At 37.5% G+C, this 27,038-nt stretch overlaps 3 protein-coding genes and 2 long non-coding RNA genes across 6 annotated transcripts; all 5 read left to right on the forward strand.

The window, feature by feature from the left end:
* Window positions 1-611: 611 nt before the first annotated feature.
* LOC124288823 lies at window positions 612-5,441 on the forward strand. Its single transcript, XR_006901530.1, has 3 exons — window positions 612-676; window positions 4,850-4,961; window positions 5,213-5,441. It is a non-coding gene; the product is annotated as an uncharacterized LOC124288823 (long non-coding RNA).
* A 9-nt stretch (window positions 5,442-5,450) lies between these two features.
* Window positions 5,451-6,358, forward strand: LOC124288824. Its single transcript, XR_006901531.1, has 3 exons — window positions 5,451-5,499; window positions 5,722-5,790; window positions 6,185-6,358. It is a non-coding gene; the product is annotated as an uncharacterized LOC124288824 (long non-coding RNA).
* A 648-nt stretch (window positions 6,359-7,006) lies between these two features.
* LOC124288825 (G2/M phase-specific E3 ubiquitin-protein ligase-like) lies at window positions 7,007-22,545 on the forward strand. The gene is made up of 12 exons (XM_046725377.1): window positions 7,007-7,053; window positions 9,917-10,028; window positions 10,280-10,344; window positions 10,696-10,875; window positions 11,302-11,370; window positions 11,765-11,836; window positions 12,690-12,793; window positions 13,253-13,548; window positions 20,311-20,492; window positions 21,050-21,201; window positions 21,547-21,761; window positions 22,257-22,545. Exons 3-12 carry the CDS (start codon window positions 10,318-10,320, stop codon window positions 22,508-22,510), a joined length of 1,551 nt encoding a protein of 516 aa, XP_046581333.1. The 5' UTR covers window positions 7,007-7,053; window positions 9,917-10,028; window positions 10,280-10,317; the 3' UTR covers window positions 22,511-22,545.
* Window positions 18,764-19,750, forward strand: LOC124288829 (G2/M phase-specific E3 ubiquitin-protein ligase-like). Its single transcript, XM_046725381.1, has 2 exons — window positions 18,764-18,965; window positions 19,463-19,750. Exons 1-2 carry the CDS (start codon window positions 18,812-18,814, stop codon window positions 19,717-19,719), a joined length of 411 nt encoding a protein of 136 aa, XP_046581337.1. The 5' UTR covers window positions 18,764-18,811; the 3' UTR covers window positions 19,720-19,750.
* Window positions 22,546-23,246: 701 nt separating the features above from the next.
* LOC124288826 (G2/M phase-specific E3 ubiquitin-protein ligase-like) lies at window positions 23,247-25,344 on the forward strand. 2 transcript variants are annotated; one of them, XM_046725379.1, is made up of 5 exons: window positions 23,247-23,289; window positions 23,847-23,948; window positions 23,979-23,998; window positions 24,344-24,558; window positions 25,055-25,344. In XM_046725379.1, exons 1-5 carry the CDS (start codon window positions 23,257-23,259, stop codon window positions 25,171-25,173), a joined length of 489 nt encoding a protein of 162 aa, XP_046581335.1. In that variant the 5' UTR covers window positions 23,247-23,256; the 3' UTR covers window positions 25,174-25,344. The 2 variants fall into 2 exon arrangements, with proteins under 2 accessions (XP_046581335.1, XP_046581334.1); XM_046725378.1 differs by having other exon boundaries at window positions 23,847-23,998.
* Window positions 25,345-27,038: the final 1,694 nt, after the last annotated feature.

The following is a 27,038-nucleotide window of genomic DNA, read 5'->3' on the forward strand; positions in this document are numbered from 1 at the left end:
GTTCACTAAATGAATTATAAATGGGAACTAATAAACATATCGATTTTTTTCATTCAGTAATTGCATCATTAAACGAGACTGGAGTTTATTATTTACATTGTATATTTCGAAGCGGTTAGAATGCATTACATGTCAGCCATTTTCGTGCCGCTTCAGTCAATGTGTTTTTTATTCAAGATGGATTATTTTGAAGGGTTTAGCTTTAGGTTTTGGATTTAGGGTTAGTGTTAGAATCCAATATGGTAGGTATAGATGTCGGGTGCAATGCATGTGTTACTGTTTGTTGTTGTTGTTTTTCCTTCCCATTTCTAATACTTGTTTCACCCAAGTAACGTCGAAAGGACACAATGAAATGGTTTACTGTTGCAAATTTGGGCTAATGGACATTATCCTGGAACTTGCACTTAAGCCATTTTCAGCTTGTTCATGCTATGGTCTGTAAAATCAATTGGCAGAGAGATTGCATCTACATGGAAATGGTTTTGTCGTTATATATTTACATAACACATCTGTAGTAAACGGAAGATATCATTTTCGACCTATGATACCATTGGTTTGTGACACTGTTAACCTTTTAATTATTTTTGAACATCCTGACGCTCTATCTTCCAGGTGATGGCAGGGGACGAGCAGCAACTCGCTGAACGGACGGCAAAGAATCACACCTTGGAAAAGGGTGTGTACATTTTAAATAGATTACCTTCTAGTTATGGTGGCTGATTGGGGCCATCGCTTTCTCACCTTAAAATTCGGAGGCGAGAAAGCGATATCACGAGACGAGAAAGCAATAACACGAGACGAGAAAGCGATAGCGCAAGACGAGAAACCGATAGCGCGAGACGAGAAAGCGATAACACGAGACGAGAAAGCGATAGCACGAGACGAGAAAGCGATACCATTACGCGAGAAAGCGATATGCCATGGCGAGAAAGCGATATACCAAGGCAAGAAAGCTTTATAGCGAGAAAGCAATAGAGCGAGAAAGCGATAGAGCGAGAAAGCAATATACCAAGGCGAGAAAGCGATAGAGCGAGAAAGCGAGAAAGCGATAGAGCGATATTTCCCATAATTCCGCATTACATCTTGTCTGCAGATGACTTAATCCAAATGGAGGCTTTGTCGCCATTTGCAAGAGATTTTGAAAGATCTTAACCTAAGTTATTTGACCACCAACTTTATTGCCAACAAGGTGAGGTTAAACAAGTCTTTACTATTGTTGTACGTATGTGCTTGAACCCGTGAATATCCAGTGTAGAAATGATCTTCATTAACACATGATTGTCATAAAAGGCGACTAACGGGATCGGGTGGTCAGACTCCACACTTGGCTGACACGTGTCATCGGTTCCCAATTGCGTAGATCGATGCTCATGCTGTTGATTACTGGATTATCTGGTCCAAACTCGATTATTTACACATCGCCGCCATATAGCTGGAATACTGCTGAGTGCAGCGTTAAACTACAACCAACCAACGTATCGAAACAAATTACGGTTTATGCACATGAAGTAGACCTTTCATCTTTGCGAGGGAAAATCAGGTCTGCTTCATGTGCATTTCACAAGTAATCTACATCCAGTTTAAATTATATTGTTTCTTCTCAACTCATCAGGATAATCCAGATTATATACCTGAGTGATCAGCTCGTTAGGTCTATCAGTCTACTTTGCTTATAGACTGGTACATACAAAAGAAATCAGTTATATATGTTTTTATACGTTTATTTACATGGGTAAAACTCTGTACAATTCAAATAAACGTAAGCTAGCACAGCTTAAGGCTGAAGGAAGCAGAATCTGCATAGTCCATTAGGGTGGTTTCACAGCTAAAAGGTTCTCATCCAATCGAACATATTTTCTTCTCTTTGAGGGTGGTTTGCCGGGGACACCTCACATTCCCAACATCAAAGAGTCTGGGTCGACCCCTTTGTCAATTAGTTAACAAAGGGGGATTAAGGTATAGTCTGCAGCAAGAAACAAGGTAACGCTTGGTAAGACATTTAATAGTATAAATATTTCTATACAGTTTTATAGTAAGGTGATACTCATAGCGTCCGGCCTCCTGCTGCATATTGTTTTAATCTTCATTCAGTGTACATTTGTATTGACTTTTGACACATAAATACCTACCGCCTCTAGCAGTTGGTATAAACGTTTGACCTAGCTGGACATCTGCCATTGCTGGGAATGATGCCATTGCTAAATTACCATTCCCTTAAGTAGTATTCCAGTGAACACTTGTAATATTATTATGATTAAGTGACGTGTCATTTTGAACACGGTTCAATGTAGGTGACAAGTGACATTTTGAACACAGTTCAATGTAGATATGATACCTCATTGATCAGTATTCACTGAGTTAATTAGTCAGTTAAGAAACCTCATCATTAAGCCACTAAACAAACACCAATTAATTGCAAGACCAGATCGGTAAACATCAAAGGAGAAACAAGGTCTGTTTCATGTGCATAGTTTCAAACCTAAAGGTCTGCTCCGTGTGCAGACACCACAAATTACACATGCTTTCAAAATTCAATGATATTTTTGTAAATAACGCATTACCTCGCATTAAGTTAATTGTCCAAACAATAACCCAACTACAACTGCAGGAACGAAATGTGTTTGTTTACTTTTAAAAGGTCTGTTAACGGGATAAAACACATTACTGTTACATGAGCAAATATCTTTAGGTATTTTATGGATCAGTTTTTCTACTGGGATAAATTGACACATTTGCCATAAGCACGACTATAAAGAAATGAGATAGCACCACAGGACCCCAAACAATCAGCACCTTCACTACATAATATTAATAGGGAAATAACGCACTATAACCTAAACAACCAGCAACATGCGAAACGCTCCTATTGATAGGGGTGTGTTTAAAAAAATACACAAAGAAATAGAAAACACACAGTTAAGAATCAAAAATAGAATATCCATGTATATAAAAATAAAAGTAGGTATTCAGAGGGGATAGTTTATAGATTGAAAATAATTACAAGTTTACACGGGCAACAGTGAAGTTGGAGGTAACAGGGCGGGGAAGTCGGTCCAGGAGAAATAAACCAGCCCAAGTTAGCGTATAATTTATATATGGTAAACTGTGTAAAGTATATTGAGGCTTATTATATATCAAGAACAGTTCAGCTGTTGCTGATAAAAAGATAAGGAGCGTGCTAAATAAAAAAAGGTTAAATTTCAGGCTAAATGTCAACAAGTTTGGCTTCCCAGGCAGGGTACGGTATTTATGGTAATGTTGTGAAACGTGTGTTGAGTGACCTTGGCATTGAGAGAGAGTCTGGATAATTGAGGTTATACTGTAATGTGTAGCTGTAATGGTTGTTTTTAACTCGCAAACGTCGAATATCACATCCGTGCACAGAATTTGTATCCCGATCTGATATGAAAAATGAATGATGTTTATAAAATTAATGTGGTGGTAATTTATGTGTAGACTAACGTTCAATTTCTGAATATATATAAAATTAATTAAAACAAATTCAATTAAACTGTAAAGGAGTCCCAGTGAATTGGAATATTCAGAGCCTAGTGAAATCTACACTTGCTTCATTAAGGAATTAAGCATCGTAGAAAGGGGCTGGGTGGAATTGAAAATGATGTGGTTCAGGGATAGGACATGTTAAGGAATTTAGCATCGTAGAAAGGGCCGGGCGGGTGGGATATAAGGAGGTCCTGTAGTGCACAGTCTAATGTATGTGTTGTATAATGTTGTTTAATTGGATATGTAGGTGGGTGAGGTCAGGGGATGTATTTAGAGGTACCAGTCTTTGTGGCTATTTTGAGGGCTTTGTAATATAGCGAGTTTAGTTTATCATTATCGATCATTAGAATGGAGGACGGGAGAAGCGCACCCCTGTGTGCACAGCCGAAATGTGTTGTAGATATGTTGGAGGGTTTGTTTGTCTGCATCCCAGTGAGTGCCACGTTTTGCTCTCATTAGATTTAAATCGTTGCAACATTAGCTCACCAAATTATGAACATAACCAATACAGGTAAATAATTACCATATTTCTAACGGGTTTCAAGTCATTAAAATGGAAACGAAAAGGATAAACACTAGAAAAGATATTTTAACACACTGTAACCAATCAGCTTCTCAAAACCTACGTGGAAATGTGTAGCTGTAGCCTGTGAGGTGTACATATATTCTGTACATAATTGCATTGTTTAAAGATAGGTAAATCCGTATTATAAAGTACTGTTGCAGTCACAATTCTCAAACGGAAAGCTTCACACTGTATGTCTGACTATGAAACTGTCTTGTAGCATGTATTTTTAATCATGCTAGGTATGATACATATCAAACTGTTGTTACTAACGTAGTGATATGACGTGGTCACGTCACTTTATCCAAGATGTCGTATAGTCAAATGCGTTTAACTAACTTCTGTCATAACAAACTAAACTTAAGAAAAAGCAAGATTTATGGATATTAACTTCTTTTTATTGTGAATAACACTATAAGTTTGGAGTGTATGCTTACTCCTTCATCAGGTGAATGGTAGGAGTATGAGGGGGGTCTATATATATGAGCCACTACAAAGATGTATACATCCCCCTCATACTCCCTACCATTCACCTACTGATGTAGTAAACATACACTTCGAAACGTCGTGCTATTCACAATAAAGAAGTTGGCATCCATAAATCTTGCTTTTCTTGTGCATTCCACTTCTAAATGCCCTTCAAATATTTGAAACTAAACTTAGCTTTTCCTTTTAGTTATTACAAAAGTAGTTAACTGCAAGTAGCTTGCACCCGCCTCATCAAAAGCTTCAGATGATATATTTAAATTATATTTTGTTCAATACTTTTTTTCACGCAAGGTTGGTCCTTCAGAAGTTCTTTCCTTGACGGATGAGGAGTTCAAAACACTTGGGATCGAAACCATTGGCGAAAGAGCTAAACTCAGACAACGCTGCAAAGATTTCATCTGTGGTAAAATCCTCCTTTTAAAATGGCTAAAATTTGAAATGTACGGCATTAACGTTATGTCTTCTCAAAATACGTCGATTCACGAAAATAATTGAATTCAAAGTGTACACATGTAAACAATATGCACAACATATCACAGCAACTGATATACATAATATGGTATAGTTAAATAGGTAGCTTCGTATATGTTGCAAATGAATATTTACATTCATATTCAATGTGTTTGAAGTAACTTTGCGTTATTTCATCTCCAGAATCTATACCAGAATCACCAATTGTCCAACGAGTGAAAATGTTTCAGTCACAGAGGCGACGACAGGTATTCCTAGTATATCCTAGTATGTTCCCAGTTGTGGGGTAAATGAAATGCACTCTGTGTAAGAAATGTTTTTACCACTCGAGTAACAATTTTTCAGTTTTAACTGATAACTATTCTTATTCATATTCTGAATTTCTGGAGTATTGGTTCTTCGGTTATTCGTGCGTTATTTTATCTCACCCAATTAGGGTGTATCTTCACACAAACGACAAAAGTGAAAAGGTATATATAGTATTGACAGGGAAATGAGAAAATATTAACATTCAGTAGGGCACTTCCATCACTAGTTCTGATTTATATACCCGTTTGTTCCATGGAGTCATGTGTGTTCATCACTTGTTTGATGGCTCTGAAAAACTGTCATAAATGTCATAAGTCAACTGTTTAGTCTTTAGTGCCTGTTGCCTCCATTTATGCGTAATGTGTATTTCCTTCTTTCCACAGACTGTCGACGAAGCTGCTACTGATCACATCCCTGTGACACTCAATGACCCTAAGGCTGATGAGCAAGAGGTATATATTCAGTTGTCCTGATAATTGTTCTGATGAAGTAAAGGGGGGTTTGGTATCCATTGTTTCACAGGTTGATCCTAGGCAAATTGTAATGACGTAATTGTGTGACAATGATAAAGTTTGTAAAAATGAGAAAGAATCATTATTGCATCTATTTTAGGAGTATCTGAGTGTGGTGCTATTTTTAAGTTCTTTACTTTCCATGTTAACACATACATGTTAACATATGGCATGAAGTACAGGTATTTGGTATGTAACAGACAACAGTTACTGATGATGAAGTAAATAAATGATGATGAAAATGGTAATTGTCCTGACAAATAACAGTACTCCATCTTTGGTGTAATTTGCATTGAAAGTGTGGCAGTTATGTACAGGCTGTATGTTTACACAGGATGTCAACGGAATCACCTCAGATGACCAACATCAGATGACCAACATTCATCAACATTGTTCTGATGAACAGGTATAGTGAATTAGTCTTGGCCTATATAAATGTAGTTCTTTCAGCGCCACCACAGTGTAAAGTCAGGTGTATTTTATGTGTTGTAACGTTATGACGGCTTCAAAGTTCTAGGCCCCGATGAAAGTTATCCGTGAAATGAGCACAGTAATTTCACTCCACCATTAACGTTTTATATGTGGAAATGACATACACATACTGGTGATTAAAAATGTTATTAGTTGTAATATTTCGAAGCGGTCAGAATGCATTACATGTCAGCCATTTTCGTGCCGCTTCAGTCAATGTGTTTTTTATTCAAGACGGATTATTTTGAAGGGTTTAGCTTTAGGTTTTGGGTTAAGGGCTAGTGTTAGAATCCAATATGGTAGGTATAAATGTCCGATGCAATGCATGTGTTACTGTTTGTTGTTGTTGTTTTTCCTTCCCATTTCTAATACTTGTTTCACCCAAGTAACGTCGAAAGGACACAATGAAATGGTTTACTGTTGAAAATGTGGGCTAATGGAAATTATCCTGGAACTTGCACTTAAGCCATTTTCAGCTTGTTCATGCTATGGTCTGTAAAATCAATTGGCAGAGAGATTGCATCTACATGGAAATGGTTTTGTCGTTATATATTTACATAACACATCTGTAGGAAATGGAAGATATCATTTTCGACCTATGATACCATGGGTTTGTGACACTGTTAACTTTTTAATTGTTTTTGAACATCCTGGCGCTGTATCTTCCAGGTGATGGCAGGGGCGAGCAGCAACTCGCTGAACGGACGGCAAAGAATCACACCTTGGAAAAGGGTGTGTACATTTTACATAGATTACCTTCTAGTTATGGTGGCTGATTAGGGCCATCGCTTTCTCGCCTTAAAATTCGGTGATACTCATAGCGTCCGGCCTCCTGCTGCATATTGTTTTAATCTTCATTCAGTGTACATTTGTATTGACTTTTGACACATAAATACCTACCGCCTCTAGCAGTTGGTATAAACGTGTGACCTAGCTGGACCTCTGCCATTGCTGGGAATGATGCCATTGCTAAATTACCATTCCCTTAAGTAGTATTCCAGTGAACACTTGTAATATTATTATGATTAAGTGACGTGTCATTTTGAACACGGTTCAATGTAGGTGACAAGTGACATTTTGAACACAGTTCAATGTAGATATGATACCTCATTGATCAGTATTCACTGAGTTAATTAGTCAGTTAAGAAACCTCATCATTAAGCCACTAAACAAACACCAATTAATTGCAAGACCAGATCGGTAAACATCAAAGGAGAAACAAGGTCTGTTTCATGTGCATAGTTTCAAACCTAAAGGTCTGCTCCGTGTGCAGACACCACAAATTACACATGCTTTCAAAATTCAATGGTATTTTTGTAAATAACGCATTACCTCGCATTAAGTTAATTGTCCAAACAATAACCCAACTACAACTGCAGGCACGAAATGTGTTTGTTTACTTTTAAAAGGTCTGTTAACGGGATAAAACACATTACTGTTACATGAGCAAATATCTTTAGGTATTTTATGGATCAGTTTTTCTACTGGGATAAATTGACACATTTGCCATAAGCACGACTATAAAGAAATGAGATAACACCACAGGACCCCAAACAATCAGCACCTTCACTACATAATATTAATAGGGGAATAACGCACTACAACCTAAACCACCAGCAACATGCGAAACGCTCCTATTGATAGGGGTGTGTTTAAAATAATACACAAAGAAATAGAAAACACACAGTTAAGAATCAAAAATAGAATATCCATGTATATAAAAATAAAAGTAGGTATTCAGAGGGGATAGTTTATAGATTGAAAATAATTATAAGTTTACACGGGCAACAGTGAAGTTGGAGGTAACAGGGCGGGGAAGTCGGTCCAGGAGAAATAAACCAGCCCAAGTTAGCGTATAATTTATATATGGTAAACTGTGTAAAGTATATTGAGGCTTATTATATATCAAGAACAGTTCAGCTGTTGCTGATAAAAAGATAAGGAGCGTGCTAAATAAAAAAAGGTTAGATTTCAGGCTAAATGTCAACAAGTTTGGCTTCCCAGGCAGGGTATTTATGGTGAGGTTGTGAAACGTGTGTTGAGTGACCTTGGCATTGAGAGAGAGTCTGGATAATTGAGGTTATACTGTAATGTGTAGCTGTAATGGTTGTTTTTAACTCGAATATCACATCCGTGCACAGAATTTGTATCCCGATCTGATATAAAAAATGAATGATGTTTATAAAATAGATGTGGTGGTAATTTATGTGTAGACTAACGTTCAATTTCTGAATATATATAAAATTAATAAAAAAAAATCAATTAAACTGTAAAGGAGTCCCAGTGAATTGGAATATTCAGAGCCTAGTGAAATCTACACTTGCTTCATTAAGGAATTTAGCATCGTAGAAAGGGGCTGGGTGGAATTGAAAATGATGTGGTTCAGGGATAGGACATGTTAAGATATTTAGCATCGTAGAAAGGGCCGGGCGGGTGGGATATAAGGAGGTCCTGTACTGCACAGTCTAATGTATGTGTTGTATAATGTTGTTTAATTGGATATGTAGGTGGGTGAGGTCAGGGGATGTATTTAGAGGTACCAGTCTTTGTGGCTATTTTGAGGGCTTTGTAATATAGCGAGTTTAGTTTATCATTATCGATCATTAGAATGGAGGACGGGAGAAGCGCACCCCTGTGTGCACAGCCGAAATGTGTTGTAGATATGTTGGAGGGTTTGTTTGTCTGCATCCCAGTGAGTGCCACGTTTAGCTCTCATTAGATTTAAATCGTTGCAACATTAGCTCACCAAATTATGAACATAACCAATACAGGTAAATGATTCCATATATCTAACGGGTTTCAAGTCATTAAAATGGAAACGAAAAGGATACACACTAGAAAAGATATTTTAATACACTGTAACCAATCAGCTTCTCAAAACCTACGTGGAAATGTGTAGCTGTAGCCTGTGAGGTGTACATATATTCTGTACATAATTGCATTGTTTAAAGATAGGTAAATCCGTATTATAAAGTACTGTTGCAGTCACAATTCTCAAACGGAAAGCTTCACACTGTATGTCTGACTATGAAACTGTCTTGTAGCATGTATTTTTAATCATGCTAGGTATGATACATATCAAACTGTTGTTACTAACGTAGTGATATGACGTGGTCACGTCACTTTATCCAAGATGTCGTATAGTCAAATGTGTTTAACTAACTTCTGTCATAACAAACTAAACTTAAAAGCAAGATTTATGGATATCAATCTTTATTAGAATAACACGACGTTTTGGAGTGTATGCTTACTCTTTCATCAGGTGAATGGTAGGGAGTATGAGGGGGGTCTATATATATGAGCCACTACAAAGATGTATATATCCCCCTCATACTCCCTACCATTCACCTACTGATGTAGTAAACATACACTTCGAAACGTCGTGTTATTCACAATAAAGAAGTTGGCATCCATAAATCTTGCTTTTCTTGTGCATTCCACTTCTAAATGCCCTTCAAATATTTGAAACTAAACTTAGCTTTTCCTTTTAGTTATAACAAAAGTAGTTAACTGCAAGTAGCTTGCACCCGCCTCATCAAAAGCTTCAGATGATATATTTAAAATATATATTGTGTAATACTTTTTTTCACGCAAGGTTGGTCCTTCAGAAGTTCTTTCCTTGACGGATGAGGAGTTCAAAACACTTGGGATCGAAACCATTGGCGAAAGAGCTAAACTCAGACAACGCTGCAAAGATTTCATCTGTGGTAAAATCCTCCTTTTAAAATGGCTAAAATTTGAAATGTACGGCATTAACGTTATGTCTTCTCAAAATACGTCGATTTACGAAAATAATTGAATTCAAAGTGTACACATGTAAACAATATGCACAACATATCACAATAACTGATATACATAATATGGTATAGTTAAATAGGTAGCTTCGTATATGTTGCAAATGAATTTTTACATTCATATTTAATGTGTTTGAAGTAACTTTGTGTTATTTCATATGCAGAATCTATACCAGAATCACCAATTGTCCAACGAGTGAAAATGTTTCAGTCAAAGAGGCGACGACAGGTATTCCTAGTATATCCTAGTGTGTTCCCAGTTGTGGGGTAAATGATATGCACTCTGTGTCAGGAATGTTTTTACCACTCGAGTAACAATTTTTCAGTTTTAACTGATAACAATTCTTATTCATATTCTGAATTTCTGGAGTAATTGTTCTTCGGTTATTCGTGCGTTATTTTGAAACTTTGATAACGACAGTCTATGTTGACACCAAGGCATGAACGAACGATGCACATGTAATGTTTTGAAATTTTATCTATCAATCAATATGTATTTGCTATTTTGCATTGTTGTTATTTGTTTTCAGTTATGTCCAGTTTTGTTTGCATATATGTAAAGTTCACTGTTTGTTTGTAGTCATCATGGAGGGCTGACAACGGAGCCTTCAGAAGTTCGAAATCAGCAACAAGGAAGATCAAATTAGGATGGAAACACCAAACCACTGGCTCGTTCAAACTGATACCTGCAAGTAAGGGAGGGGGTGCCCATGACATTGATGCCGAGAAGCACCTCTCACTGGCTGAGCTGGAAAACAAAGTTAGCGAGCTGTATTTTCCAGAGGGACAGAATACAGTTCAGGACTTGCTCCTGTCAAATCTCAATTTCTATCTGACTAATTTCAGTGGCTCAAAACTGCAGGACACCATTAATGGAGAATCCTTCACTGTAGATTTATTCTACAAAAGTAGGAAATCTCACCCAATTAGGGCGTATCTTCACACAAACGACAAAAGTAAAAAGGTATATATAGTATTGACAGGGAAATGAGAAAATATTAACATTCAGTCGGGCACTTCCATCACTAGATCTGATTTATATACCCGTTTGTTCCATGGAGTCATGTGTGTTCATCACTTGTTTGATGGTTCTGAAAAACTGTCATAAATGTCATAAGTCAACTGTTTAGTCTTTAGTGCCTGTTTCCTCCATTTATGCGTAATGTGTATTTCCTTCTTTCCACAGACTGTCGACGAAGCTGCTACTGATCACATCCTTGTGACACTCAATGACCCTAAGGCTGATGAGCAAGAGGTATATATTCAGTTGTCTTGATAATTGTTCTGATGAAGCAAAGGGGGGTTTGGTATCCATTGTTTCACAGGTTGATCCTAGGCAAATTGTAATGACGTAATTGTGTGACAATGATAAAGTTTGTAAAAATGAGAAAGAATCATTATTGCATCTATTTTAGGAGTATCTGAGTGTGGTGCTATTTTTAAGTTCTTTACTTTCCATGTTAACACATACATGTTAACATATGGGATGAAGTACAGGTATTTGGTATGTAACAGACAACAGTTACTGATGATGTAGTAAATAAATGATGATGAAAATGGTAATTGTCCTGACAAATAACAGTACTCCATCTTTGGTGTAATTTGCATTGAAAGTGTGGCAGTTATGTACAGGCTGTATGTTTACACAGGATGTCAACGGAACCACCTCAGATGACCAACATCAGATGACCAACATTCATCAACATTGTTCTGATGAACAGGTATAGTGAATTAGTCTTGGCCTATATAAATGTAGTTCTTTCAGCGCCACCACAGTGTAAAGTCAGGTGTATTTTATGTGTTGTAACGTTATGACGGCTTCAAAGTTCTAGGCCCCGATGATAGTTATCCGTGAAATGAGCACAGTAATTTCACTCCACCATTAACGTTTTATATGTGGAAATGACATACACATACTGGTGATTAAAAATGTTATTAGTTGTAAACTTTTCAACCGTTGGCTTTTTTCATTTCCTGTTAGGGTTACAAGTCATGGACAACGGCGACGACGATGAGGAGCTGCCCGAAATATACAGTGGGACGCCAACCATTGTCTTCAATACACGCCATCACTTGCAGGTGTTAAATGTGTACTCAAACCCCTTCTATAACAAGTACAAATATCATCTTTGATTAATGTAATTCGGGAAATACTCACCAGTGAGGCTCATGTTAGTTTATAAAATGTTTTCAATAATAGACGTGATCAAATAATACACAATCAGTCCATGCCCGTTCAACAGAAAACTGAAAATGAAAATCACGTTACAAATACATTGTGTCATTCTTTGATTGTGTCATTACTCTTACCTGTTTGTTACAATACTTACAAACCTTATGGATAGCAACTTCTATTATTTCGTGAGTGCGTTGTTTCTATGCAGGTTCTTGCACAGTTGTCAAGTAGGTATTTAGAGTAATCACACAATCAATGTAGTAAAGCGACATAATAACTACTCACTAAATAATCATATTATCCAAGATATATGTTGCTGAATGAATAATTACGTTTACAAAATGTTCTAAACATTCTTTGATTTCTGAGAATGACTTCTCTGTCTATTTCTATTTGAGGAGGAACTCGATGATCTAACAGAACATCAACAGCACAGTAGTGCGATTGTGGTGAACATCACTCATGAAGACACAGGAGTAGACCACCTGCAGCCAGACACAATGTATGTCCTTCCTGCACATATACTCACACCCCATTTATACAGTCTATGATCACTAACAGGGACTGAAATGAATTATTTATTTATTTCATCGAGTTTTGCTGAATACGTATGTCCATGTCCTGTAATGCTGAAATAGACTGTAGACAGGTTTCATAAACAGTGAATGATTCTTTATCATTAGCTATAAGTATAGCTTATCTCGTAAATGTCTCTATGAACTTGCAAATAGTATATGGTATCTGATTAGAAAATACGCAGCCGATTTATCTAAAATAGATAATTTAAACGAATATGCTACCATTTCTTGCAATGTGTATAGTTTCAAGAAATCGTTCAATTAAAAACAGTCAGCTTTATACCTCTTTCTAAAGGTTAAACAGCATATGTACACCATGCTGCCAACGAGTGCGTCTATACATGAATGGATCACATATACTTACAATAAATGTGTTCTTTTAGTGTTGCAGACATAAGTTTGACAAACATCCTTGAAAGACTGGCAGCCAAAACTAAAGAAGGAAGATCAAACATAGTGAATGTGTCCCGGTATGCTATGCTGCAGGGAGCCACAAGGGCGTTTAGACGACACTCATTTGATCCGAGAAACCGTCTGTCAGTCAAGTTTGTCGACGAGTGTGGTATCGATGAGGGAGGGCCATCGAGGGAATTCCTCCGGCTGCTTATGATAGACATAGCTAACCTACCGATTTTTTGCGGACCGGAGAATTCAAAAATGCTCGACCTTAACTACCAAGGTAAATTTGATCATCATCAGTTCTTCTTCTTTGTTTATACTTATAGCAATCATGTGCAATGGGTCCATCTATAACACCTACGTCTATGTTTTGTAAGTGAGTGAGTGAGTTCAGATTTAAAGTCACATCGGCAATATTTCAGCCATATCGTGACTAAAACTAGTTCTAAATTCATAATACATACATATAATATATAAAACCCTGTCAACGAAGGACAGTAAAACCACTAGATTATCACAGATTGAGTTAAAACTAGCAAGCATATATCTTTCAAAATACAAAATTATTTTTGTACAATACAATGTAAAAATGGGCACCAACGACCGAAGGTATATCACCATACTAGGGACCATGGGCACTTACAGTGCCTTTGCTACCTGCATGGACCCTAGCTGGATTTACACTATCCCCTATGTTTTGTAAGTCTTTTGAAAAGACTTCACAGACGACGTCACAGAAGATAACCGTATTTTGTCGGAAGGAAGAAAGGAAATGTTAATGTGTAATATTATCTTAACCGCATGTGCCTCTGCTATGATAAGCATATGTACATTACTAGTGTGGTTCAGTTCTCTTCCAAGAGAGTCTGTAAATCACGCCTTCAGTTGGCCATTCTTGGTAAATACACGTTTCAAATGTTTCTTCATAATCTGAATATACTGAAATACTGCTAGGAAACAAAATGAGCTAAAAGATGATTCTAAATGTTATTTTATACAACGTTATATTTCAGTAATCAGCTTTGACCCCTGCGTAGATTCGGTACGTGAGGTGTAATTTGCTAAACCCATAGTGAAGGGATAATGCTTAAAATATCATCTGTTTGTGCATTGCGATTGTGTGTCGTGTTTTCTTGCTTTCTTGGGTTGCATGCTGCAGACACGCACATTCAGGTACATTTAACAGTCGAATTCCTTTATAAAAATTATAATAATCTCTCCTCACTTCCTAACATTCTCTCACACAAATGGAAACTAATACATACTAATACATAAACAGGTATTTTGTATGACAATGTGCACATTCACACTGCTTAAATTCAAGATGCCGAAATGTTAATTCTTGAACTTTAAAGGAATTATGTGATAAGAATGTTATAGTTGGTATAACTACTCATGGAGTAGTGGCTTTTGTTGTCAAAAATTTAAACACGTAAACACGTATACCGGAGCTATAGCAAGATGATTTTGGTACCGTTTGAAAGCTTGGAATCTCATACTCCCTGGGCATCACACAGCCATGCTGCCTGTTAGGCGCAATGAACTAAACACTCACACTGGCAGCACACCCTCACGGGTACGCATTTTACAGCTGAGTGAACTGAGACAATCATGCCTTTATGTAACTAAATTATAAGAATGATATTGTTTCAAGATTGTTTCCCTGGGAATACAAGTGCATAAATACAAGTGCATTAACACCTTCAAGGCCAAGGTCACATTCATTAATTGTGTAGCAAATTTGGGCTAAAATTCAAAGTTTCCTCATATATTGTTGGTATGTCAACACAAATAACACCAACTACATTCTGAGCTCAGAGTCACTGTATATGAAATTAAATGTTGCCAATATAAACAGTGTCACGGAATATTAAATTTAGGGGGCGCCACCGTGGCCAATGTCACTGTAAATATTCTATATTTGAATACATCAAAGATAACATTAACTTTTGCTTTATGCATGTGTTTCAGTGATTGCTTGTGTAACATACAACTGAACTGTTTACAAACAGGTCAAGGAAAATTGTTTAACTTTCAAGGTTAAGTTCAAGGTCAGATGAACATGCTTGATATTTTCAAAACACGCCAAATTCATCAATTTTGCAGTAAATTTAAACACAAATTGCATATTTTCATACTTATTTTGCTTTGCAAACAGAAATATTAGACACACATTATCAATTTAGATACCAGATTCCGATGTTGCAAAGATATGCAAATATGAAAAATGTTGTATAGTACTACTTGAAGGGGTTGGGGAGGGAAGGGACCATTTCCATGGTAATTTATGGATAACTTTCAATGACTTTCCAAGTATTGTAATAAATCAAAGAAAACTTAAAAGTTTCGTTTCTATACAGGTTTTAGTGATATATAGATAGATAGATAGACACACACACACACACAAACACACATAAATGATTGCATACACGTACAAAGGTAACTGACTGACTGACTGAGTTTAGTTTTACGCCGCTTTTAGCAATATTCCAGCAATATCACGGCGGGGGACACCAGAAATGGGCTTCACACATTGTGCCCATGTGGGGAATCGAACCCGGGCCTTCGGCGTGACGAGCCAACGCTTTAACCACTAGGCTACCCCACCGCCCCGTACAAAGGTAAGGGTAGCATCACCAACCTTCGATTACATGTTTTGTAGAGCATACCATTGCAATATGTTAATATGTACAAAACATTGGTTTTTTAACATGTATATGTCAGTATATGTTCTTATTGCAATTTATCCCAAAACTGCCAGTGTCCAGATGAAGTAATTAGGGAGGTGTTAAAATCCACTGCCAGAAATGGGACATACGGAAATTGCACTGACCGAATTGGTACAACTACCATCACTAATTAGGACTAATGGTCTGTGTAAAAATGGAATTGGGTTAATTAATCCTTAATTAATCCATTGCTACCTACCTGATCAATTGCTATGTGGGCAGGTTAATTTTTTGCCCATTTATTATGAACGCAGTGTGTTTGTATTTGGATAGCATATAGTGTACATGGTTATGAACACACTTTGTTCTGTATTTTAAGTACATTACACTGGGCGTCAGGAAATGTTTTGTTTTTGTATGTTAATCGAATTTCTTAGTCTTGTTTGTCAGAATTGTTAGTCAGTATTTTCGTCACACATAAGCATTATGATGGCAGAGAAATGAGAGAAGGTGGCGGGTTCGATCCCCGACCGCGTCACACCAAAAGACGTTAAAATATGGTACTTATTGGTCCCTGCCTGGCGCTCGGCATTAATGATTACAACAAGGACTAGTCGGCTCGGAGTCAGTATAATGTGTCTGAGTGGGGTATTCATGCTTTAGCCTAGTGGTTAAAGCGTTGTCTCGTCACGCCGAAGACCCGGGTTCGAATCCCCCACATGGGTACAATGTGTGAAGCCCATTTCTGGTGTCCCCCGCCGTGATGTTGCTGGAATATTGCTAAAAGCGGCGTAAAACTAAACCCAGTCAGTCAGTCAGTATTCATGCTTCACTGCGGCATGGTATCTCAGTGGGCTAGCACTATAAAACCAGCTTCAGTCTAGGCTAGTACAAGCAGCCGCACATACACATACACACGCATGCACGTCGTCATATGAGCGAAATATTCTTAAGTGCGACGTTAAACCTAACCTCAACTCACCTCAAATCAACTCAACTCAGATCAACTCATATCCAAACATACCATCAATACAAAGCGTCCATATGTCAAAATCTACTAAGGTTCTCGATCTGGAACTTCGAATACATGTTTTGATATTTTCACAGGCTGACCATAAATATGTACACTGAACATTGCAGATCATATGACAACCACTGACACTTTCTTGATGTTGAACACTGCGAAACAGAATGTACGGAAACACACAATCTCTCATTTCGTATCTCATAAGAACATGATGGGAACTGCGGGCTGCTTCATTCTGGCTCCATCCACATTATATCAGTAAATGTTTTGATTTAGTAATGGATTACTGTGCTGCTTGTGTGTCAAGAATGCATGCGTGCCTTTTCATAAGTCCAAGTGTATGATAGTACAAGAGGTGCACCGGGACACCCGTGCATGTTTCAGGAGATTTCTCATTGACTGCATGCATGATATATCGATTATATTCTTCCACTTGTAATTTGGAAAAAAATGTGTGATTTCTTCAACATCTCGTGAACCAGTTAATTTTTCATTTTTGCCAAACATACTACTGATAACAAGTACTGTTCTGTAACTGCATTTGTGTTGCCGAATACACTTTCAGCTTTGCAACTTGTTGGACAGATGATTGCATACTCTATTGTGCACGGTGGACCACTACCCAGTTTCCTCCATCCACTTCTGTGTGATGCCATGGTCCATGGCATAGACAGCGTTCAGCCAACAACAGACCACATTATGGACCACGAATACAGGGATCAAGTGGTGAAGGTAAGGGTGCACAACCGATCAGTGAATAGACAACCTAACTAAAAGCTAATCACACGTATTTTACTATTAGTTCAGTAAGTTTATTTCGTCTGGTATACACGGGAATACAAGTACATTAATAATCTGCTGTCTGTTATCTCGTTAAAAATATGCTCAGTGAACTAAGCGCTATTCCAAAACATTCCAAGAATATTGTAAAGTGTACATTTCAAGATTCATTCATTTCATTATTAGTTTAACAATGGAATTTAGTTACGTTGATTGAAATGATCAGTATTTGATATAAAGCACTATAGTGTAGTGAAATCTGTATGCTGTATGTAAAGTTAACAACTACGTGTGCGATTGGGCACAAACCTGTAACTTTTGTGAAAGTAAATATTGATAATAATGAATTGCATGAACTCATAATGAATAGCTTCACAAGAGAGTGAACCATGGGTTCATGTCTTTCGAGGACGTTGTTTAAAAAGACTCGTTCGTTTGCACATATGCAAATATCCGCTATATATTACACTGGAATGACAACGCAAGTTATCTATTTCATCTATTATCAGTTATCTCAGGCCGAGGATTACACGGCCTTTGAAGACCTGATTCAGATGGCAGGTTGTATATCCATGGTCCATACGCTGAGCAGGCGACAAGAAATGTGCAAGGCCATAACAAAATTCATTGTGTTCGGACGTGCACATCAAGGTTTTGACCAGTAAGTGTAAACATCAAGTGCGTATTTATTCGAGATTTACAATGTTTCTGTTTATTTCTTATGTAAACGCTCACGAACATCGAATACATACACTTGTGCAGAATAGACAGCACACACTGTAGCCATCCATGGACATACCTTAAACAAAAGGACAGTGACTGAATATTGTTTGACGCGGCGTTAAATAATATTCACCCAACGTCCTTATTACTAAAGTCAACAGTGCATTCACTTAACACATTTTATATCTCGTACCAAATGTAAGACAATGAAATAGTGACATTGCACTGTAGTACAGATGAACACCTTGATAAGATACTGAACATTCAATTCTGTGTATCTTAGATTCTGCAGAAGACTTGAAACGCTTGGCGTAGTAGGAGCGCTAAAACATCATGGAACACGCATGAAAGAAGTTTTTGAATATGAAAAAAGGCTTCTGGATTCTACAACAATAGAACTATTGTTCGAAGCAGATTTAGCAAAGGCCAACTCCAACCGACACCGCCAAGAAGAGATTGTTCTCTCAAACTGGAGAGATTTTCTTCTTGATTTGGAAGGTACGATCAATGTGATAATTGTTTTTTATAAATGAATACACCGTGCATTAGTATTTGTTACGAAGGTAGATCATATAGCTTTGGATAACTGATATCATAGTTTAAATCAGTGATTATTTCTCAGTAAATCATAGACTCAATCCAAAGGTATCACACAACTGATAAGGATAGTCTATTTCATGTATTTAATGCACAATGTATTTAATATATCTCATCAGGATCAATCATTTCGTATCCTTTCTATTCTTAAATGCTTCAAGCATACGGAATATTGCAAACGTTTCAATAACGGTTTTCACAGGGTGTTAAAAAATTAATATATAACCAATGTATTTTCATGAGTATACGGTCAACTACGGTTAGAACGAATGCAAACGTCAAGTACATGTAGTTCGTCATAACCTTAGTTTGTTATATACATTTCGACTATAATATAACGTATGTTGGTTTATACGTCGTGTTAGTAACAAGCGTAGTGCACTGTATGTCCATTTCAGAAGGTACGGAAGTCCCCACACTCAAAGACCTCTTGGTGTTTGTGACCGGGGCTGACGGAATCCCGCCTCTGGGATTCGACCCCTCTCCACGCCTGCTGTTTCACTCGGCAGATATTGAATCACCTGAAGACAAGAAGAATTTCCTTTTTGCAAACACATGTGCAAACAGTTTGTCGCTCCCTATGTTAGTTGACTATGAGCTTTTCAAGAAGAACATGGTTGCTGCCATACAAATCAAACTTTTTACAACTGAGTAGAACTGTGACATAAATAACAATGTACAACGAATGACTGCCTAATGTTTCTGTTATTAATATGTTCATGTTTTGTCTTCATACCATGCATGTTGACTATGAGTCAGTTTGATTGCATCCTTTGTTTTAGCTTGGATTAGACGTGAAGTCATTACGTCTTGTTAATAGGCAGAGTTAGACGAATGTTTGGCTGCACTATGTATTCCACTAGTGACTCGAAAGGCCATCAAGTATTGTAGGGGTGAAGCGGAGCAGAATCAGACCACGTCTCTGTGGTTTGTTGTACGGCTTCAGCATCAGTGTTTTGCACATCAACAACGTACAGTGAAATACAGGCGGGTGTTGATGGTCCTCCAGGCTCAACATCTACATTCTTAACAGTTAGGGCTCTCAAGGAACACATTCCTTTTTTACTCTTTGTTTTCATTGACTGCATGCATGATTAATCGATTATATTCTTCCACTTGTAATTTGGAAAAATGGGTGATTTGTTCAACATCTCGTGAACCAGTTAATTTTTCAATTTTGCCAAACATACTACTGATAACAAGTACTGTTCTGTAACTGCATTTGTGTTGCCGAATACACTTTCAGCTTTGCAAGATCGGACATACGAACTTGTTGGACAGATGATTGCATACTCTATTGTGCACGGTGGACCACTACCCAGTTTCCTCCATCCACTTCTGTGTGATGCCATGGTCCATGGCATAGACAGCGTTCAGCCAACAACAGACCACATTATGGACCACGAATACAGGGATCAAGTGGTGAAGGTAAGGGTGCACAACCGATCAGTGAATAGACAACCTAACTAAAAGCTAATCACACGTATTTTACTATTAGTTCAGTAAGTTTATTTCGTCTGGTATACACGGGAATACAAGTACATTAATAATCTGCTGTCTGTTATCTCGTTAAAAATATGCTCAGTGAACTAAGCGCTATTCCAAAACATTCCAAGAATATTGTAAAGTGTACATTTCAAGATTCATTCATTTCATTATTAGTTTAACAATGGAATTTAGTTACGTTGATTGAAATGATCAGTATTTGATATAAAGCACTATCGTGTAGTGAAATCTGTATGCTGTATGTAAAGTTAACAACTACGTGTGCGATTGGGCACAAACCTGTAACTTTTGTGAAAGTAAATATTGATAATAATGAATTGCATGAACTCATAATGAATAGCTTCACAAGAGAGTGAACCATGGATTCATGTCTTTCGAGGACGCTGTTTAACAGGACTCGTTCGTTTGCACATATGCAAATATCCGCTATATATTACACTGGAATGACAACGCAAGTTATCTATTTCATCTATTATCAGTTATCTCAGGCCGAGGATTACACGGCCTTTGAAGACCTGATTCAGATGGCAGGTTGTATATCCATGGTCCATACGCTGAGCAGGCGACAAGAAATGTGCAAGGCCATAACAAAATTCATTGTGTTCGGACGTGCACATCAAGGTTTTGACCAGTAAGTGTAAACATCAAGTGCGTATTTATTCGAGATTTACAATGTTTCTGTTTATTTCTTATGTAAACGCTCACGAACATCGAATACATACACTTGTGCAGAATAGACAGCACACACTGTAGCCATCCATGGACATACCTTAAATAAAAGGACAGTGACTGAATATTGTTTGACGCGGCGTTAAATAATATTCACCCACCGTCCTTATTACTAAAGTCAACAGTGCATTCACTTAACACATTTTATATCTCGTACCAAATGTAAGACAATGAAATAGTGACAATGCACTGTAGTACAGATGAACACCTTGATAAGATACTGAACATTCAATTCTGTGTATCTTAGATTCTGCAGAGGACTTGAAACGCTTGGCGTATTAGGAGCGCTAAAACATCATGGAACACGCATGAAAGAAGTTTTTGAATATGAAAAAAGGCTTCTGGATTCTACAACAATAGAACTATTGTTCGAAGCAGATTTAGCAAAGGCCAACTCCAACCGACACCGCCAAGAAGAGATTGTTCTCTCAAACTGGAGAGATTTTCTTCTTGATTTGGAAGGTACGATCAATGTGATAATTGTTTTTTATAAATGAATACACCGTGCATTAGTATTTGTTACGAAGGTAGATCATATAGCTTTGGATAACTGATATCATAGTTTAAATCAGTGATTATTTCTCAGTAAATCACAGACTCAATCCAAAGGTATCACACAACTGATAAGGATAGTCTATTTCATGTATTTAATGCACAATGTATTTAATATATCTCATCAGGATCAATCATTTCGTATCCTTTCTATTCTTAAATGCTTCAAGCATACGGAATATTGCAAACGTTTCAATAACGGTTTTCACAGGGTGTTAAAATATTAATATATAACCAATGTGTTCCTGAGTATACGGTCAACTACGGTTAGAACGAATGCAAACGTCAAGTACAGGTAGTTCGTCATAACCTTAGTTTGTTATATACATTTCGACTATAATATAACGTATGTTGGTTTATACGTCGTGTTAGTAACAAGCGTAGTGCACTGTATGTCCATTTCAGAAGGTACGGAAGTCCCCACACTCAAAGACCTCTTGGTGTTTGTGACCGGGGCTGACGGAATCCCGCCTCTGGGATTCGACCCCTCTCCACGCCTGCTGTTTCACTCGGCAGAAATTGAATCACCTGAAGACAAGAAGAATTTCCTTTTTGCAAACACATGTGCAAACAGTTTGTCGCTCCCTATGTTAGTTGACTATGAGCTTTTCAAGAAGAACATGGTTGCTGCCATACAAATCAAACTTTTTTACAACTGAGTAGAACTGTGACATAAATAACAATGTACAACGAATGACTGCCTAATGTTTCTGTTATTAATATGTTCATGTTTTGTCTTCATACCATGCATGTTGACTATGAGTCAGTTTGATTGCATCCTTTGTTTTAGCTTGGATTAGACGTGAAGTCATTACGTCTTGTTAATAGGCAGAGTTAGACGAATGTTTGGCTGCACTATGTATTCCACTAGTGACTCGAAAGGCCATCAAGTATTGTAGGGGTGAAGCGGAGCAGAATCAGACCACGTCTCTGTGGTTTGTTGTACGGCTTCAGCTTCAGTGTTTGCACATCAACAACGTACAGTGAAATACAGGCGGGTGTTGATGGTCCTCCAGGCTCAACATCTACATTCTTAACAGTTAGGGCTCTCAAGGAACACATTCCTTTTTTTACTCTTTGTTTTTCATTGACTGCATGCATGATTAATCGATTATATTCTTCCACTTGTAATTTGGAAAAAATGGGTGATTTGTTCAACATCTCGTGAACCAGTTAATTTTTCAATTTTGCCAAACATACTACTGATAACAAGTACTGTTCTGTAACTGCATTTGTGTTGCCGAATACACTTTCAGCTTTGCAAGATCGGACATACGAACTTGTTGGACAGATGATTGCATACTCTATTGTGCACGGTGGACCACTACCCAGTTTCCTCCATCCACTTCTGTGTGATGCCATGGTCCATGGCATAGACAGCGTTCAGCCAACAACAAACCACATTATGGACCACGAATACAGGGATCAAGTGGTGAAGGTAAGGGTGCACAACCGATCAGTGAATAGACAACCTAACTAAAAGCTAATCACACGTATTTTACTATTAGTTCAGTAAGTTTATTTCGTCTGGTATACACGGGAATACAAGTACATTAATAATCTGCTGTCTGTTATCTCGTTAAAAATATGCTCAGTGAACTAAGCGCTATTCCAAAACATTCCAAGAATATTGTAAAGTGTACATTTCAAGATTCATTCATTTCATTATTAGTTTAACAATGGAATTTAGTTACGTTGATTGAAATGATCAGTATTTGATATAAAGCACTATCGTGTAGTGAAATCTGTATGCTGTATGTAAAGTTAACAACTACGTGTGCGATTGGGCACAAACCTGTAACTTTTGTGAAAGTAAATATTGATAATAATGAATTGCATGAACTCATAATGAATAGCTTCACAAGAGAGTGAACCATGGATTCATGTCTTTCGAGGACGCTGTTTAACAGGACTCGTTCGTTTGCACATATGCAAATATCCGCTATATATTACACTGGAATGACAACGCAAGTTATCTATTTCATCTATTATCAGTTATCTCAGGCCGAGGATTACACGGCCTTTGAAGACCTGATTCAGATGGCAGGTTGTATATCCATGGTCCATACGCTGAGCAGGCGACAAGAAATGTGCAAGGCCATAACAAAATTCATTGTGTTCGGACGTGCACATCAAGGTTTTGACCAGTAAGTGTAAACATCAAGTGCGTATTTATTCGAGATTTACAATGTTTCTGTTTATTTCTTATGTAAACGCTCACGAACATCGAATACATACACTTGTGCAGAATAGACAGCACACACTGTAGCCATCCATGGACATACCTTAAACAAAAGGACAGTGACTGAATATTGTTTGACGCGGCGTTAAATAATATTCACCCACCGTCCTTATTACTAAAGTCAACAGTGCATTCACTTAACACATTTTATATCTCGTACCAAATGTAAGACAATGAAATAGTGACAATGCACTGTAGTACAGATGAACACCTTGATAAGATACTGAACATTCAATTCTGTGTATCTTAGATTCTGCAGAGGACTTGAAACGCTTGGCGTATTAGGAGCGCTAAAACATCATGGAACACGCATGAAAGAAGTTTTTGAATATGAAAAAAGGCTTCTGGATTCTACAACAATAGAACTATTGTTCGAAGCAGATTTAGCAAAGGCCAACTCCAACCGACGCCGCCAAGAAGAGATTGTTCTCTCAAACTGGAGAGATTTTCTTCTTGATTTGGAAGGTACGATCAATGTGATAATTGTTTTTTTATAAATGAATACACCGTGCATTAGTATTTGTTACGAAGGTAGATCATATAGCTTTGGATAACTGATATCATAGTTTAAATCAGTGATTATTTCTCAGTAAATCACAGACTCAATCCAAAGGTATCACACAACTGATAAGGATAGTCTATTTCATGTATTTAATGCACAATGTATTTAATATATCTCATCAGGATCAATCATTTCGTATCCTTTCTATTCTTAAATGCTTCAAGCATACGGAATATTGCAAACGTTTCAATAACGGTTTTCACAGGGTGTTAAAATATTAATATATAACCAATGTGTTCCTGAGTATACGGTCAACTACGGTTAGAACGAATGCAAACGTCAAGTACAGGTAGTTCGTCATAACCTTAGTTTGTTATATACATTTCGACTATAATATAACGTATGTTGGTTTATACGTCGTGTTAGTAACAAGCGTAGTGCACTGTATGTCCATTTCAGAAGGTACGGAAGTCCCCACACTCAAAGACCTCTTGGTGTTTGTGACCGGGGCTGACGGAATCCCGCCTCTGGGATTCGACCCCCTCTCCACGCCTGCTGTTTCACTCGGCAGAAATTGAATCACCTGAAGACAAGAAGAATTTCCTTTTTGCAAACACATGTGCAAACAGTTTGTCGCTCCCTATGTTAGTTGACTATGAGCTTTTCAAGAAGAACATGGTTGCTGCCATACAAATCAAACTTTTTTACAACTGAGTAGAACTGTGACATAAATAACAATGTACAACGAATGACTGCCTAATGTTTCTGTTATTAATATGTTCATGTTTTGTCTTCATACCATGCATGTTGACTATGAGTCAGTTTGATTGCATCCTTTGTTTTAGCTTGGATTAGACGTGAAGTCATTACGTCTTGTTAATAGGCAGAGTTAGACGAATGTTTGGCTGCACTATGTATTCCACTAGTGACTCGAAAGGCCATCAAGTATTGTAGGGGTGAAGCGGAGCAGAATCAGACCACGTCTCTGTGGTTTGTTGTACGGCTTCAGCTTCAGTGTTTGCACATCAACAACGTACAGTGAAATACAGGCGGGTGTTGATGGTCCTCCAGGCTCAACATCTACATTCTTAACAGTTAGGGCTCTCAAGGAACACATTCCTTTTTTTACTCTTTGTTTTTCATTGACTGCATGCATGATTAATCGATTATATTCTTCCACTTGTAATTTGGAAAAATGGGTGATTTGTTCAACATCTCGTGAACCAGTTAATTTTTCAATTTTGCCAAACATACTACTGATAACAAGTACTGTTCTGTAACTGCATTTGTGTTGCCGAATACACTTTCAGCTTTGCAAGATCGGACATACGAACTTGTTGGACAGATGATTGCATACTCTATTGTGCACGGTGGACCACTACCCAGTTTCCTCCATCCACTTCTGTGTGATGCCATGGTCCATGGCATAGACAGCGTTCAGCCAACAACAAACCACATTATGGACCACGAATACAGGGATCAAGTGGTGAAGGTAAGGGTGCACAACCGATCAGTGAATAGACAACCTAACTAAAAGCTAATCACACGTATTTTACTATTAGTTCAGTAAGTTTATTTCGTCTGGTATACACGGGAATACAAGTACATTAATAATCTGCTGTCTGTTATCTCGTTAAAAATATGCTCAGTGAACTAAAGCTATTCCAAAACATTCCAAGAATATTGTAAAGTGTACATTTCAAGATTCATTCATTTCATTATTAGTTTAACAATGGAATTTAGTTACGTTGATTGAAATGATCAGTATTTGATATAAAGCACTATCGTGTAGTGAAATCTGTATGCTGTATGTAAAGTTAACAACTACGTGTGCGATTGGGCACAAACCTGTAACTTTGTGAAAGTAAATATTGATAATAATGAATTGCATGAACTCATAATGAATAGCTTCACAAGAGAGTGAACCATGGATTCATGTCTTTCGAGGACGCTGTTTAACAGGACTCGTTCGTTTGCACATATGCAAATATCCGCTATATATTACACTGGAATGACAACGCAAGTTATCTATTTCATCTATTATCAGTTATCTCAGGCCGAGGATTACCGGCCTTTGAAGACCTGATTCAGATGGCAGGTTGTATATCCATGGTCCATACGCTGAGCAGGCGACAAGAAATGTGCAAGGCCATAACAAAATTCATTGTGTTCGGACGTGCACATCAAGGTTTTGACCAGTAAGTGTAAACATCAAGTGCGTATTTATTCGAGATTTACAATGTTTCTGTTTATTTCTTATGTAAACGCTCACGAACATCGAATACATACACTTGTGCAGAATAGACAGCACACACTGTAGCCATCCATGGACATACCTTAAACAAAAGGACAGTGACTGAATATTGTTTGACGCGGCGTTAAATAATATTCACCCACCGTCCTTATTACTAAAGTCAACAGTGCATTCACTTAACACATTTTA

Source organism: Haliotis rubra, unplaced genomic scaffold (genome assembly GCF_003918875.1).
Source record: "Haliotis rubra isolate DU_JTF1 unplaced genomic scaffold, ASM391887v1 Scf426, whole genome shotgun sequence".
Classification (NCBI taxonomy): Eukaryota; Metazoa; Mollusca; class Gastropoda; order Lepetellida; family Haliotidae; genus Haliotis; species Haliotis rubra.

Coding starts and splice junctions, on each gene's coding strand:
- LOC124288825 (XM_046725377.1), top strand. CDS start 10,318: ATGTTTCAGTCAAAGAGGCGACGACAG. Junction 10,876..11,301: donor TGGCTGAGCTGGAAAACAAA/GTTAGCGAGCTG, acceptor TTCTTTCCACAG/ACTGTCGACGAAGCTGCTAC. Junction 21,202..21,546: donor GCACATCAAGGTTTTGACCA/GTAAGTGTAAAC, acceptor TGTGTATCTTAG/ATTCTGCAGAGGACTTGAAA.
- LOC124288829 (XM_046725381.1), top strand. CDS start 18,812: ATGAAAGAAGTTTTTGAATATGAAAAAAGGCTTCTGGATTCTACAACA. Junction 18,966..19,462: donor TTTTCTTCTTGATTTGGAAG/GTACGATCAATG, acceptor TGTCCATTTCAG/AAGGTACGGAAGTCCCCACA.
- LOC124288826 (XM_046725378.1), top strand. CDS start 23,257: ATGGACCACGAATACAGGGATCAAGTGGTGAAG. Junction 23,290..23,846: donor ACAGGGATCAAGTGGTGAAG/GTAAGGGTGCAC, acceptor ATCTATTATCAG/TTATCTCAGGCCGAGGATTA. Junction 23,999..24,343: donor GCACATCAAGGTTTTGACCA/GTAAGTGTAAAC, acceptor TGTGTATCTTAG/ATTCTGCAGAGGACTTGAAA.